This window comes from Salmo salar, chromosome 03 (genome assembly GCF_965601325.2).
Source record: "Salmo salar chromosome 03, fSalSal1, whole genome shotgun sequence".
Lineage (NCBI taxonomy): Eukaryota > Metazoa > Chordata > Actinopteri > Salmoniformes > Salmonidae > Salmo > Salmo salar.
The window spans coordinates 63,330,050-63,343,660 of NC_138293.1; the positions used below are offsets into that span (position 1 = coordinate 63,330,050).

Below are 13,611 nucleotides of genomic sequence, written 5' to 3' on the forward strand. Positions count from 1 at the left end.
CTTGAACTCTATTCTGGACCATTTGGTGAGCTCTTCCAGATCTTCCAAAATCCATCTGCCTTCTAGAACTGACTTAGCTGTGATTGTCACATCATCCATGAATGTAATTTTTTTTTATCCCCCCTAATGTCACGATATAATTCACATGCTGCTTACACGCCTCTTTTACTTTCCAGTGTGGATGGAACTGTCACAGTAATGTCATCCTACTCTACAGGTGTTTAGGATACTGCACTCTGAGAGAAACACCGTCACAAAACATGTACACAGGAGGCTGAGGGCGGGGGGACTAATGTTTTTTCTCCAAACCCCTTCCTCGGGTTGTTCAAAACAAGAACCACATGGCCTTTAAATGCACTCCCAAACAACAACTGGACATGTAGATTCCTGCACCCTTCACTTCTCAGGTGATGGGCATAAAGCCAATGCAAATTAGGGAAATCTGAAAATACATGAAACACTACATGCTATGCGCTTTGATGGTGCACGTACAAGGAAGTAAACACAATAAATCTTAATAGATACATGTTCAAATATTTTGTTAGGTGGATGGCAGTGGACGTTTTGCACTGTAACTATAAGCAACGACAAAACAAAAGCCAGTACTCAAGAAGTACAGAGTCCAAACACCAATACGAGATGTTAACATCTACAATATCAAACTGGTAAGCAGAAACAAAACCAATAAATATCATTGTCATGTAAAACAAGCAATGTCTGTTCTAACTTGTCTATTACAATGTTGACCTGAACAACTAGAAAGCAATGCCAATAGTTACACTCTTAGACCCCCCCCCCCCCCCCATCACCACCACACACTACACCATTACACGCTGACAGACATTACGCACACACACTGAACACACTCACACACTCTCTTACCTGTACTAGAGGCTGTGTCTATCCCAGTCCTAGTAGCAGCAGCAGAAGTGATACTGGCTGCCAAGACGTTTTTTCCCTGCCCAGGGGAAGTGTTGGTGGGTCCGATGTACATCCTGAGGGTTGATACATAGCGCTTCTTGGGGCTGCTGTCACTGCTCATGTCCGGCTCCACAATGTCTCTGCATTCAACGCACAAACTTAAACAGTCATTTCCCAAGCCGCTTATCAAACATCCTCTCCCTCTCTCGGTCACTGTTGCTCTCTCACACTCACAGCCAACTCATAGTTAGAGAGAGTCTCCTCCCTCGTGCCCCGATCTCTTCCTCCCTTTCACTTTGTCCCTTTCAGTGTGTCTGTGTATCTCTGTCCCCTTCTCACACCCACCCACCCCCTACGCTCACTAACCCCACAGCTAATAGAAACACACACACATATACAGAACGAGAGAGATTATCCATACACAAACACAGCCAAAGGTTGCTTTGTCAAGTGTTTGATTTGTTCACATTCACCTGTCTTACTGTTTGAGTGCTCACTTATCAGTGTCGAGACTGAACTTTGGATGTGTGTGGCATCTCTGTTACGTACTGTATGTATAATTTAACACCAGTAGGTGAGAGCATTGAACACAACAGCCACAACCCCATAACAGTTAACATAAATCCCAGAGAGACAGCCACTATAAATCTTTCTACAGTGAGCCGTGTCCATGGTAACACAGACCGTAGAACTGTTGCTGCTACTGCAGCAACCAGCAGCTCTGTGGGTGCGTTCCCTTCCCTCAGGCTCAGTAGAGAAGAAGCCTTACTGTACATTTACTGTACGGACACTATTACTATGAGCATCCCTGGTAATAGTAGTATGACCTATGTAGGTCTAGTCAGTTCTCTCACACAGCACAGTAAGCCAGTAAACTACAGCACGATATGTCAACCTGACAACAGTAAGTCTTGTGTTCCAGTCTAGTGAAGCAGTGTACTGCACTGGCACCAACAAATACACTAGATGTTTGTCTATCAGAGTTATTGAAACTGTTCACTGAACTGTTGATACCTTTACTGATAGTTACTTATTAATACCTAGCTTAATGCCTCTGCATCCCTCTCACACACAGAGCATTTGTGTTTCACTGCCCTGATTTCAAGTACTACTGTAGTAGATCATTCACTCAATATCACTCTGCTCCCCTCACTTTCCATCCCTGCTCCTGCTCCAGCCCTCCCAAATTCCACATTAACCACACAGAACGACTGCCATGTTCAAGGTCTGATGTGAGATGGGCTGTTTGGGTTTCTGTAGAATCTGGGATAATAATTATCAAAGCAAATACATTAGCGAGAGAGATAAACATTGTGAGGTGTTGTTTAGCTACCATGTTGTGATTGTGATGACCCTCCCACTCTGTCTGCCGTATTCTTTCTCTTTGCTCTTGTTTTTCTTATTAGGACGCCAGTGGGCGGAGCCGGGAGGGTCGTCAGCGACATGGGACACACCTGGGCCCAGGTGTGTCCCAGTATAAATACACCTCTTCCCCATTCATTGAGGAGACTCTCTCCGTGCAGACACTTATAGATTTTGGATGTGGCATTTTTGTGGCATTTTTGTGGCTGTTTGTTTGTTTGTTTGTTTGTTTGCTTGCTTGCTTGCTTTGGCCCCTTTCAACGCCCCTCATTATCACATTTATGCACGCAAACACTCACACTACTGACTACACACACCATTGTTAATTGTATTTAGTTTACTTTAGTTAATAAATATGTTTTGTTATTCCTTATCTCCACTTTGTCTCCCTTTTTGTTATGAACTTCGCGCCGGTTCGTGACATGATATAAGTACATTCTTGCTAGATTACACTTTGACAATTTAAGACAAATTGGAATTACACCACTTGCAATGCATGTCATATTGCAACAACTCATTGGTTCAGTAACTGAAATAAAGCAGAGACTATGGATGGTCTGCATGTTTCAAGGTGCGCTACTAGGAGGTGCATGCTAAACTACTCTGTTAACCATCACATTTCTACTAGAATGACAGCGCTGTAATAAAAACCGACCATGTGTACAGGCAGGTGGATTCCACTAGGACTTAGACTTAAGACTTACAAGATGAATGTGAATGGCATTACTCAGCACTGTGTCCTCATAGATAAGGCAGTCTGTCGTTTTATTTCACAAGCCAACTTGAGGATGAAGCTGAGACGCTTTACTAGAAGGACACTAAAGATTCCCAGGCTGGTCTAATAGACTAACGAAAATCCGAGACACTAAAATTAGTATGATTTGTTATGTTTGGTGTGGCTACATAAGACAGAAGGTTACTTAAGGAAAAACAAAAGGAGGGTGGATGGTTTGGCATATAACGCTAACGTCTAGTAACTCAAAGGTTGCGTGTTTGAATCTCATCACGGACATTAGCATTTTAGCTAATTAGCAACTTTGCAACTATTTACTAGTTTATAGCTACTTTGCAACTACTTAGAATGTTAGCTAACCCTTCCCCTAACCCTAACTTTTAACCTAACTCCTAACCTTAACCCTAAACCCTAGCCTAGCTAACATCAGTGTAAGCCACCTACCCACCTAGATAACATTAGCAACAACAAATTGGAATTCGTAACATATATGTATTGCAATTCGGAAACATATAATATGAATTGTAATTCGGAACATATAATATGAAATGGATGATGGACATCAACAAATGAATACTTACCATACCAAATGTAACATATCATATTAATTTGAGTGTCCCGGATTTTCATTTACTATGTTACGTCTACCCCTGAGTCCAGATTGCAGGCAGATTCCAGAGTGTGAGTCAACCAGGTAATAGGGGCTCTTTGATAAATCCATAAGGTAACCTCATGCCTAAACCTATTACCTCGTCCAACAACAACACAGCTACAACACACTCAGTATGAGGCCACACACACACACACACACACACACACACACACACACACACACACACACACACACACACACACACACACACACACACACACACACACACACACACACCAGAGTAGACCGTGCACACACCCACACGTCTAATTTGGCATCCGAAATAGACGCTAGAGCGAGAAGTGCTCAATTTTGCTAACACAGGACCATTCAAATAGGCCCTATTATGCAGGACAGAATCCCGCCCCCAAAAAACTATTTGTACTGCCTAACAAAAGCCTACACAGGAGTTTGAATCAGAGCAGTGTTGACAGACGGACAGCATACAGTACAGAGTTGGATAAACATTTGGCAAGTCATGCTGAGAGCAGCTCGTTACGAGGAAACAGGGTGATAATGCTTCATTCATCAGCGGGAGCCTCTAACGACAGACAGGACAGAGAAGCTCCTGGGTGATTCATGGGAGGAACCACATCCATACAGACAATATAAACTTTACAGCACCAATGACACCAATTGACTGAATGACTTAAATGGTTTACATTTGTTGTGTTTGTCCTTAGTGAGGCCTACTCTGTCTCACCCACCTGGCACGCGGGGTCTTAACGTTCACTCTAAATGTAGGGTTCCAGTGATACGTCTAAATGGCCTTTATATCTCTCCTGGGGTGGCTGAGTGTGACTCCTCAGTCTAAACATCCTCTAGATGTGGCTGGAGATAAACATGCAGCTGGAGATGCTTTCAGTCACTTTGAAAGGAACGTCTCTAAAGAGAGATGCCAGATATGCAGCTGAGGTTAAGAATCGGGTAATAGCCTTCATGTCATTTTCACATTTTTGGAAATGTGTACCTGATATACGTCGTCGCCATTTACTAAGTCATGGAACACCCACCAAAAAAAATGAGCTAACTAAATAGGTACAGAGAAAGAACTGAGAACTGAAAATGAGAGAAACAGAATAATACTAAAGATCTGAAACCTTCCTCCCTACAGAGTGTAATAATGAAAGCTGAGAAAGGACCGATGAATAGCCGGAAGAATGACACAATGGTGCTGTTGCTTGGACTTCTCCTCTGATTACTGAACACCATATCAATAGAAGTTTCCTCTGTGGAAATAACATCTGGTGAGGATAAGGAAGTGGTTTCAGAAGCCAACAGCCTGGTGTGAACATCATTGACAACATTAAGATCCTGTTACAAACATCCTACAATCTAAGCTAGATGCCCTCAATCTCACACAAATCATCAAGGAACCTACCAGGTACAGCCCTAAATCCGTAACCACGGGCACCCTCTTAGATATCATCCTGACAAATCTGCCCTCTAAATACACCTCTGCTGTCTTCAACCAGGATCTCAGCGATTACTGCCTCATTGCCTGTGTGCGTACTGGGTCCGCGGTCAAACAACCACCCCTCATCACTGTCAAACGCTCCCTAAAACACTTCTGCGCGCAGGCCTTTCTAATCGACCTGGCCCGGGTATCCTGGAAGGATATTGACCTCATCCCGTCAGTAGAGGATTCCTGGTTGCTCTTCAAAAGTGCTTTCCTCTCCATCTTAAATAAGCATGCCCCTTTCAAAAAATGTAGAACTAAGAACAGATATAGCCCTTGGTTCACCCCAGACTTGACTGCCCTTGACCAGCACAAAAACATCCTGTGGCGTTCTGCATTAGCATCGAATACCCTGCGCGATATGCAACTTTTCAGGGAAGTCAGGAACCAATATACCCAGTCAGTTAGCTAGCTAAGGCTAGCTTTTTCAAACAGAAAATTTCTACCTGTAGCACTATTTACAAAAAGTTTTGGGACTCTGTAAAGTCCATGGAGAATAAGAGCATCTCCTCCCAGCTGCCCACTGCACTGAGACTTGGAAACACTGTCACCACCGATAAATCTACGATAATCAATCATTTCAATAAGCCTTTTTCCACGGCTGGCCATGCTTTCCACCTGGCTACCCCTACCTTAGGGACAACATCTCAGCACCCCCTGCAGCAACTTGCCCCCCCTCGCTTCTCCTTCACCCAAATCCAGACAGCTGGTGTTCTGAAAGAACTGCAAAATCTGGATCCCTACAAATCAGCTGGGCTAGACAATATGGACCCTCTCTTTCTAAACATAAAAGCCGAAATTGTTGCAACCCCCATTACTAGCCTATTCAACCTCTATTTCATATCGTCTGAGATCCCCAAAGATTGGAAAGCTGCCACGGTCACCCCCTCTACTAAGGGGGAAACACTCTAGACCCAAACTGTTATAGACCTATATCCATCCTGCCCTGCCTTTCTAAAATCTTTGAAAGCCAAGTTAATAAACAGATCACCGACCATTTCGAATCCCACCGTACCTTCTCCACTATGCAATCTGGTTTCCAAGCTGGTCATGGGTGCACCTCAGCCACGCTCAAGGTCCTAAATGATATCATAACCGCCATCGATAAAAGACAGTACTGTGCAGCTGTCTTCATCGACCTGGCCAAGGCTTTCGACTCTGTCAATCACCACATTCTTATCGGCACACTCAATAGCCTTGACTTCTCAAATGACTTCCTCGTCTGGTTCACCAACTACTTCTCAAATAGAGTTCAGTGTGTCAAATCGGAGGGCCTGTTGTCCAGACCTCTGGCAATCTCTATGGGGTTGCCACAGGGTTCAATTCTCGGGCTGACTCTTGTCTCTGTATATATCAATGATGTCGCTCTTGCTGCTGGTGATTCTCTGATCCACCTCAACGCAGACGACACCATTCTGTATACCTCTGGCCCTTCTTTGGACACTGTGTTAACTAACTTCCAAACGAGCTTCAACAGTATACAACACTCCTTCCGTGGCCTCCAACTGCTTTTAAATGCTAGTAAAACTAATTGCATGCTCTTCAACCGATTGCTGCCCGCACCCTCCCGCCCGACTAGCATCACTACTCTGGATGGTTCTGACCTAGAATATGTGGACAACTACAAATACCTAGGTGTCTGGTTAGACTTAAGCATCTCCAATCCAAAATTAAATCTAGAATCGGCTTCCTATTTCTCAAAAAAAGCCTCCTTCACTCATGCCGCCAAACATACCCTCGTAAAATTGACTATCCTACCGAGCCTTGACTTCGGCAATGTCATTTACAAAACCCCCAACACTCTACTCAGCAAACTGGATGTAGTCTATCACAGTGCCATCCGTTTTATCGCCAAAGCCCCATATACTACCCACCACTGCGACCTGTATGCTCTCGTTGGCTGGCCCTCACTACATATCCGCCGCCAAACCCACTGGCTCCAGGTCATCTATAAGTCTTTGCTAGGTAAAGCCCCGCCTTATCTCAACTCAATGGTCACCATAGCAACACCCACCCGTAGCACACGCTCCAGCAGGTATATTGCACTGGTTATCCCCAAAGCTAACACTTCCTTTGGCCGCCTTTCCTTCTAGTTCTCTGCTGCCAATGACTGGAACGAAATGCAAAAATCTCTGAAGCTGGAGTTTTATATCTCCCTCTCTAACTTGAAGCATCAGCTGTCTGAGCAGCTTACCGATCACTGTACCTGTATACAGCCAATCTGTATATAGCACACCCGACTACCTCAACCCCATATTATTACTTACCCTGTTGCTCTTTTGCACCCCAGTATCTCTACTTGCACATCATCATCTGCACATCTATCACTCCAGTATTAATGCTAAATTGTAATTATTTTCGCCTCTAGGGCTTATTTATTGCCTACCTCACTACTCTTCTACATTTGCACACACTGTACATTGATTTTTTCTATTTTTATTTTCTTTTGTGTTATTGGCTGTACGTTTGTTTATGTGTAACTCTGTGTTGTTGTTTTTGTCGCACTGCTTTGCTTTGCTTTGTCTTGGCCAGGTCGCAGTTGTAACTGAGAACTTGTTCTCAACTGGCCTACCTGGTTAAATAAAAGTGAAATATAAAAAAATTATATTGACAGATCTGACATCAGGAGTTTGATGAAGCGTTGCATTTTAAAGAGCTTTGAGGACTACTACTACAGTATATTATTACTTCATATCAACAGTAATAAACTACTATACTAAAGTGTAGATTCATTATACCTAAAATGTATATCTTCTTTATAACAAGACAGAGAAAAATGTAAGTCATTATCAAGTCAACGAGCGTATCTGAGGAAGTGAAGCGACTGAACCAGACAATAAGGGCTGATACACTGGCACCACCTTGTGGTAAACCATCTGAAGAGGCGGTCTCAGTCAAACAACAATAATCCTTTAGGAACCAGTCAAAGGCACTAGGGGGCCCTCTCTCTTTCCCCATGACATCCAGAGAAACAGACACAGGCCAGCCTTACCTAGTTTAACATTTCCAAATAATGATAGATTTGTTTGGAGAAAAATAAGAAAAAAATGGTCCCAGGCAGGACCAATGTCCTACTATCCAATTAGCTGAGAAAATATCGAGCCCAAACTGTTGTATTTGCCACAATAGCGCTTATCTGGTCTCAGCATACAGAAGAGAGGAAAGGGAAACTGCTGAGGCTAAAGCATCTGGTTTACAGGATGACAGGGGCCATCAGGCCAAGTATGCTTAGTTTGAGTAAACAGTGTCACTGCTAATTTATGATATCGCCAAATGCACAGACACATTCAAGCACAACAGCTTTAACAACAGAGCTCCCTGTTTCACTGTGGTTTATTTTATTACCCGTCATCTTCTTAATGGGAGCCAGGCGGAGGGCTAACGTACACTATGTCTCTGTGTGTGTCTCAGGCATGTCTGGTTAACATCAGACTGAGACTGTTCATAATGAATGGATCAGACCAGCACTGATCCCTTCCTCAATTGGGCCTGATATCAGGGTCCTCAACCCTATCAGGACCTGGACCCGTCAGGGACTTAATCAGCAGACTATAGTGTAACCCAACCAGTTGGGGAAGGCCAAGGGGATGAGTAGTTCTGGCTCTCCTCCTAGGCTCCATTCCTTGGCCTTGTAGGACCCTTAGATTTAGACATAGACTGATGTCAATGTGGAATGTCTAGAGGGGAGAAGTGGCTCTTGACGTGGGAGTTATTGGAAATGACTGTTTGGACACAACATCCAGGCAACACACACATATACAGTGAGGGAAAAAAGTATTTGATCCCCTGCTGATTTTGTACGTTTGCCCACTGACAAAGAAAGGATCAGTCTATCATTTTAATGGTAGGTTTATTTGAACAGTGAGAGACAGAATAACAACAAAAAAATCCAGAAAAAAGCATGTCAAAAATGTTATAAATTGATTTGCATTTTATTGAGGGAAATAAGTATTTGACCCCTCTGCAAAACATGACTTAGTACTTGGTGGCAAAACTCTTGTTGGCAATCACAGAGGTCAGACATTTCTTGTAGTTCACCACCAGGTTTGCACACATCTCAGGAGTGATTTTGTCCCACTCCTCTTTGCAGATCTTCTCCAAGTCATTAAGGTTTCGAGGCTGACGTCTGGCAACTCGAACCTTCAGCTCCCTCCACAGATTTTCTATGGGATTAAGGTCTGGAGACTGGCTGTGTTTTGGGTCATTGTCATGCTGGAATACCCAACCACGACCCATTGTCAATGCCCTGGCTGAGGGAAGGAGGTTCTCACCCAAGATCTGACGCTACATGGCCCCGTCCATCGTCCCTTTGATGTGGTGAAGTTGTCCTGTCCCCTTAGCAGAAAAACACCCCCAAAGCATAATGTTTCCACCTCCATGTTTGACGGTGGGGATGATGTTCTTGGGGTCATAGGCAGCATTCCTCCAAACACAGCGAGTTGAGTTGATGCCAAAGAGCTCCATTTTGGTCTCATCTGACCACAACACTTTCACCAGTAGTCCTCTGAATCATTCAGATGTTCATTGGCAAACTTCAGACGGGCATGTATATGTGCTTTCTTGAGCAGGGAGACCTTGCTGGCGCTGCAGGATTTCAGTCCTTCACGGCGTAGTGTGTTACCAATAGTTTTCTTGGTGACTATGGTCCCAGCTGCCTTGAGATCATTGACAAGATCCTCCCGCCTGTTTTTTCCTTTGGGTTTGTGGGTGGTTGTTTTCCATTATAGTCTTGTACCTTACGGAACTGTCGTTTTGTCATTTGTTAGTATTTTTGTTTAAGTGTTCACTTTAATCAAAATAAAGTAAGAAGATGAGCACTATACCCGCTGCGCCTTGGTCTGTCCCTTTCGACGCCTATGACACCCGTGTAGTTCTGGGCTGATTCCTCACCGTTCTCATGATCATTGCAACTCCACGAGGTGAGATCTTGCATGGAGCCCCAGGCCGAGGGAGATTGACAGTTCTTTTGTGTTTCTTCCATTTGCGAATAATCGCACCAACTGTTGTCACCTTCTCACCAAGCTGCTTGGCCATGGTCTTGTAGGCCATTCCAGCCTTGTGTAGGTCTAAAATCTTGTCCCTGACATCCTTGGAGAGCTCTTTGGCCTTGGCCATGGTGGAGAGTTTGGAATCTGATTGATTGCTTCTGTGGACAGGTGTCTTTTATACAGGTAACAAGCTGAGATTAGGAGCACTCCCTTTAAGAGCGTGCTCCTAATCCCAGCTCGTTACCTGTATAAAAGACACCTGGGAGCCAGAAATCTTTCTGATTGAGAGGGGGTCAAATACTTATTTCCCTCATTAAAATGCAAATCAATTTATAACATTTTGGTTTTGTATTGGTAGGTAGTATTAGTTCACAATATAAGACAGGCTAACTGTGTGCATGCTACTTACCATCAGACTGGGCATCGATCAGGGGATCGTCAGGTACCATAGTTGCCAGGTCTTCAATACGAGTAATGCCCCTACAGGCAAACAGGCACAAGCAGATAGTGGTGTTAGGGAACAACAGTGACAGTTGTGGGGAATAGAACAGGTATGAATGGTAAGTATATAGCAGAGGGTAGGTACTGACAGTGAGTATAGGAACTCCTCCAGGTGCTCTGTGTTGATGGTGCTGTCTGGCATCTTCTGGTTCAGCTTCTGGTACTCCTCATATGAGATGGAGCCCCTCCGCCGTGGAATCGTCGGGAGTTTAACCAGGGCAGCTTTATCTAGCTTTGGCATTGGCTGGTTGGGCCTTTGCTGCAGCTCATCACAGGGAATGATGCCCCTCCTCTTGGTGATATCCCTGGGTCTGAATTGCTCCAACTCTGGCATCTGTCGGTTAGGCCTTTGCTGGAGATTCTCAAAGCGGATGGTTCCGCTTCTCTTGGTGACCTCTCTAGCTTTGAGTCTGTCTGAATCTGTCATGGCTTGGTTGAGTCTGCGCTGGATGTCGTAGGAGAGGGGCGCCTTCCTCCTGCTATAGTCCCTGCCTCTGCCTTGTTCTGCTCCATGGAAGGACCCTTTTCTCCAGGGTTCTTTGGCTATTGGCGGGATGTTATCTTCTTTCTGTTTACCTAGTTTGGTCTTGCGGAAGTCTTTGACTTTGCCCTGGACTTTGTCATCTTCTTCACTTGGACTGGGCCATGACCAGCTGAACTTGGGTATGGCCGGTAAGTTTTTCTGCATGACCTTAGCTCCAACACCAATCTCCTCTGGGATACCGGCCACCCTCACAGTCTTATGTGCCTTTTCTGCCTCGGCAGAAAGCTTCACGCTGGGCCAGTCATTCTGAGTGAGAAGGGGGTTGGTAGTGGTCACAGCCACAGCTGTCTTGGTGAAGAGGAGTGGGAACTTGATCTTCTTCCTGCCGCTGTCAATGTTATCTGGGGACGTAGATCCCTCTGCCCCTCTGCAACTCTTATTAGTGCCAGTGGGTGGGGAGTGCTGCGGTGAGTTATTATGGATAGTTCCATGCAAGCTGCGGAGAGCTTTGCCCTCTCCCGAAGACTGCATGACTGCCCCCTGGTGGACTTCAGCGTTAGCTCGCTCTGACTCCAAACTGGACCTGTCATCAGAGCTCCGAGAAGGACTCTTCAGCCTCAGCTTCACTAGGAACCTTGACACCTTCTTCTGGGCCTCATGAGAGAACAAAACCCTCCAATGTCACTAGCAAAGTAAACCTCAATGGTGTAAAGTACTGAAGTAAAAATACTTCAACATACTATAAGACATTTTTTGGGGTAGCTGTACTTCACAGTTGAAGTCGAAAGTTTACATACATTTAGGTTGGAGTCATTAAAACTTGTTTTTCAACCAATCCACAACTTTCTTGTTAACAAACTATTGTTTTGGCAAGTCGGTTAGGACATGTACTTTGTGCATGACACAAGTAATTGTTCCAACAATTGTTTACAGACAGATTATTTCACTTATAATAACTTACATTGATACTTTAAATCAACTTAAAATGTCCAGTGGCGCCCTCTTGTGGACAATCCCAGGGGGGGGGCGCCTATAGTGTGCTCCATCACCCCCCTGAAGCCATTAAGAACCATCCCAAAATATAGACATGGTGACCCGTTTATTCACCAGGCCCACAGCTGGACATATTTCTGGAGCGAAAGTTGAACATAGTGCAATGAACAGAGATGTCTGGACTTAAGATTTGTAAGATTTTTCTAAAACCTCCATAAATTCACTAAATCACAATTCCAGTGGGTCAGAAGTTTACATACACTAAGTTGACTGTGCCTTTAAACAGCTTGGAAAATTCCAGAAAATTATGTCATGGCTGTAGAAGCTTCTGATAGGCTAATTGACATCATTTGAGTCAATTGGAGTTGTACCTGTGGATGTATTTCAAGGCCTACCTTCAAACTCTGTGCCTCTTTGCTTGACATCATGGGAAAATCAAAAGAAATCAGCCAAGACCTCAGAAAAAAAATGGTAGACCTCCACAAGTCTGGGTCATCCTTGGGAGCAATTTCCAAACACCTGAAGGTACAACGTTCATCTGTACAAACAATAGTACGCAAGTATAAACACCATGGGACCACGCAGCCGTCACACCGCTCAGGAAGGAGACGTGTTCTGTCTCCTAGAGATGAATGTACTTTGGTGCGAAAAAGTGCAAATCAATCCCAGAACAACAGCAAAGAACCTTGTGAAGATGCTGGAGGAAATAGGTACAAAAGTATCTATATCCACAGTAAAACGAGTCCTATATCGACATAACCTGAAAGGCCGCTCAGCAAGGAAGAAGCCACTGCTCCAAAACAGCCATAACAAAGCCAGACTACGGTTTGCAACTGCAGATGGGGACAAAGATCGTACTTTTTGAAGAAATGTCCTCTGGTCTGATGAAACAAAAATAGAACTGTTTGGCCATAATGACTATCGTTATGTTTGGAGGAAAAAGGGGGAGGCTTGCAAGCCGAAGAACACCATTCCAACCGTGAAGCACGGGGGTGGCAGCATCATGTTGTGGTGGTGCTTTGCTGCAGGAGGGACTGGTGCACTTCACAAAATAGATGGCATCATGAGGGAGGGAAATTATGTGGATATATTGAAGCAACATCTCAAGACATCAGTCAGGAAGTTAAAGCTTGGTCGCAAATGGGTCTTCCAAATGGACAATAACCCCAAACATACTTCCTAAGTTGTGGCAAAATGGCTTAAGGACAACAAAGTCAAGCTTTTGGAGTGGCCATCACAAAGCCCTGACCTCAATCCTATAGAACATTTGTGGGCAGAACTGAAAATGCTTGTGCAAGCAAGGAGGCCTACAAACCTGACTCAGTTACACCAGCTCTGTCAGGAGGAATGGGCCAAAATTTACCCAACTTATTGTGGGAAGCTTGTGGAAGGCTGCACAAAAGGTTTGACCCAAGTTAAACAATTTAAAGGCAATGCTACCAAATACTAATTGAGTGTATGTAAACTTCTGACCCACTGGGAATGTGATTAAATAAATAAAAGCTGAAATAAATCACT

General features: G+C 44.3%; 1 protein-coding gene across 2 annotated transcripts in view; it reads right to left on the reverse strand.

Moving 5' to 3' along the window:
• LOC106601032 (myosin light chain kinase, smooth muscle) overlaps positions 1-10,540 on the reverse strand; it is a 27,650-nt gene extending 17,110 nt beyond the window's left edge. Inside the window, exons 1-2 of one of the 2 annotated variants that reach the window (XM_014192896.3) lie at positions 10,525-10,540; positions 883-1,061 (exon numbers count right to left, since the gene is read on the reverse strand). In XM_014192896.3, the coding sequence (XP_014048371.3) occupies positions 883-1,042 (160 nt within the window). In that variant the 5' untranslated portion in view covers positions 1,043-1,061; positions 10,525-10,540. Of the gene's footprint in view, positions 1-882; positions 1,215-10,524 lie in introns of those variants that run through there. The other variant, XM_082973664.1, reaches the window with a different exon arrangement.
• Between the last annotated feature and the right edge of the window lie 3,071 nt (positions 10,541-13,611).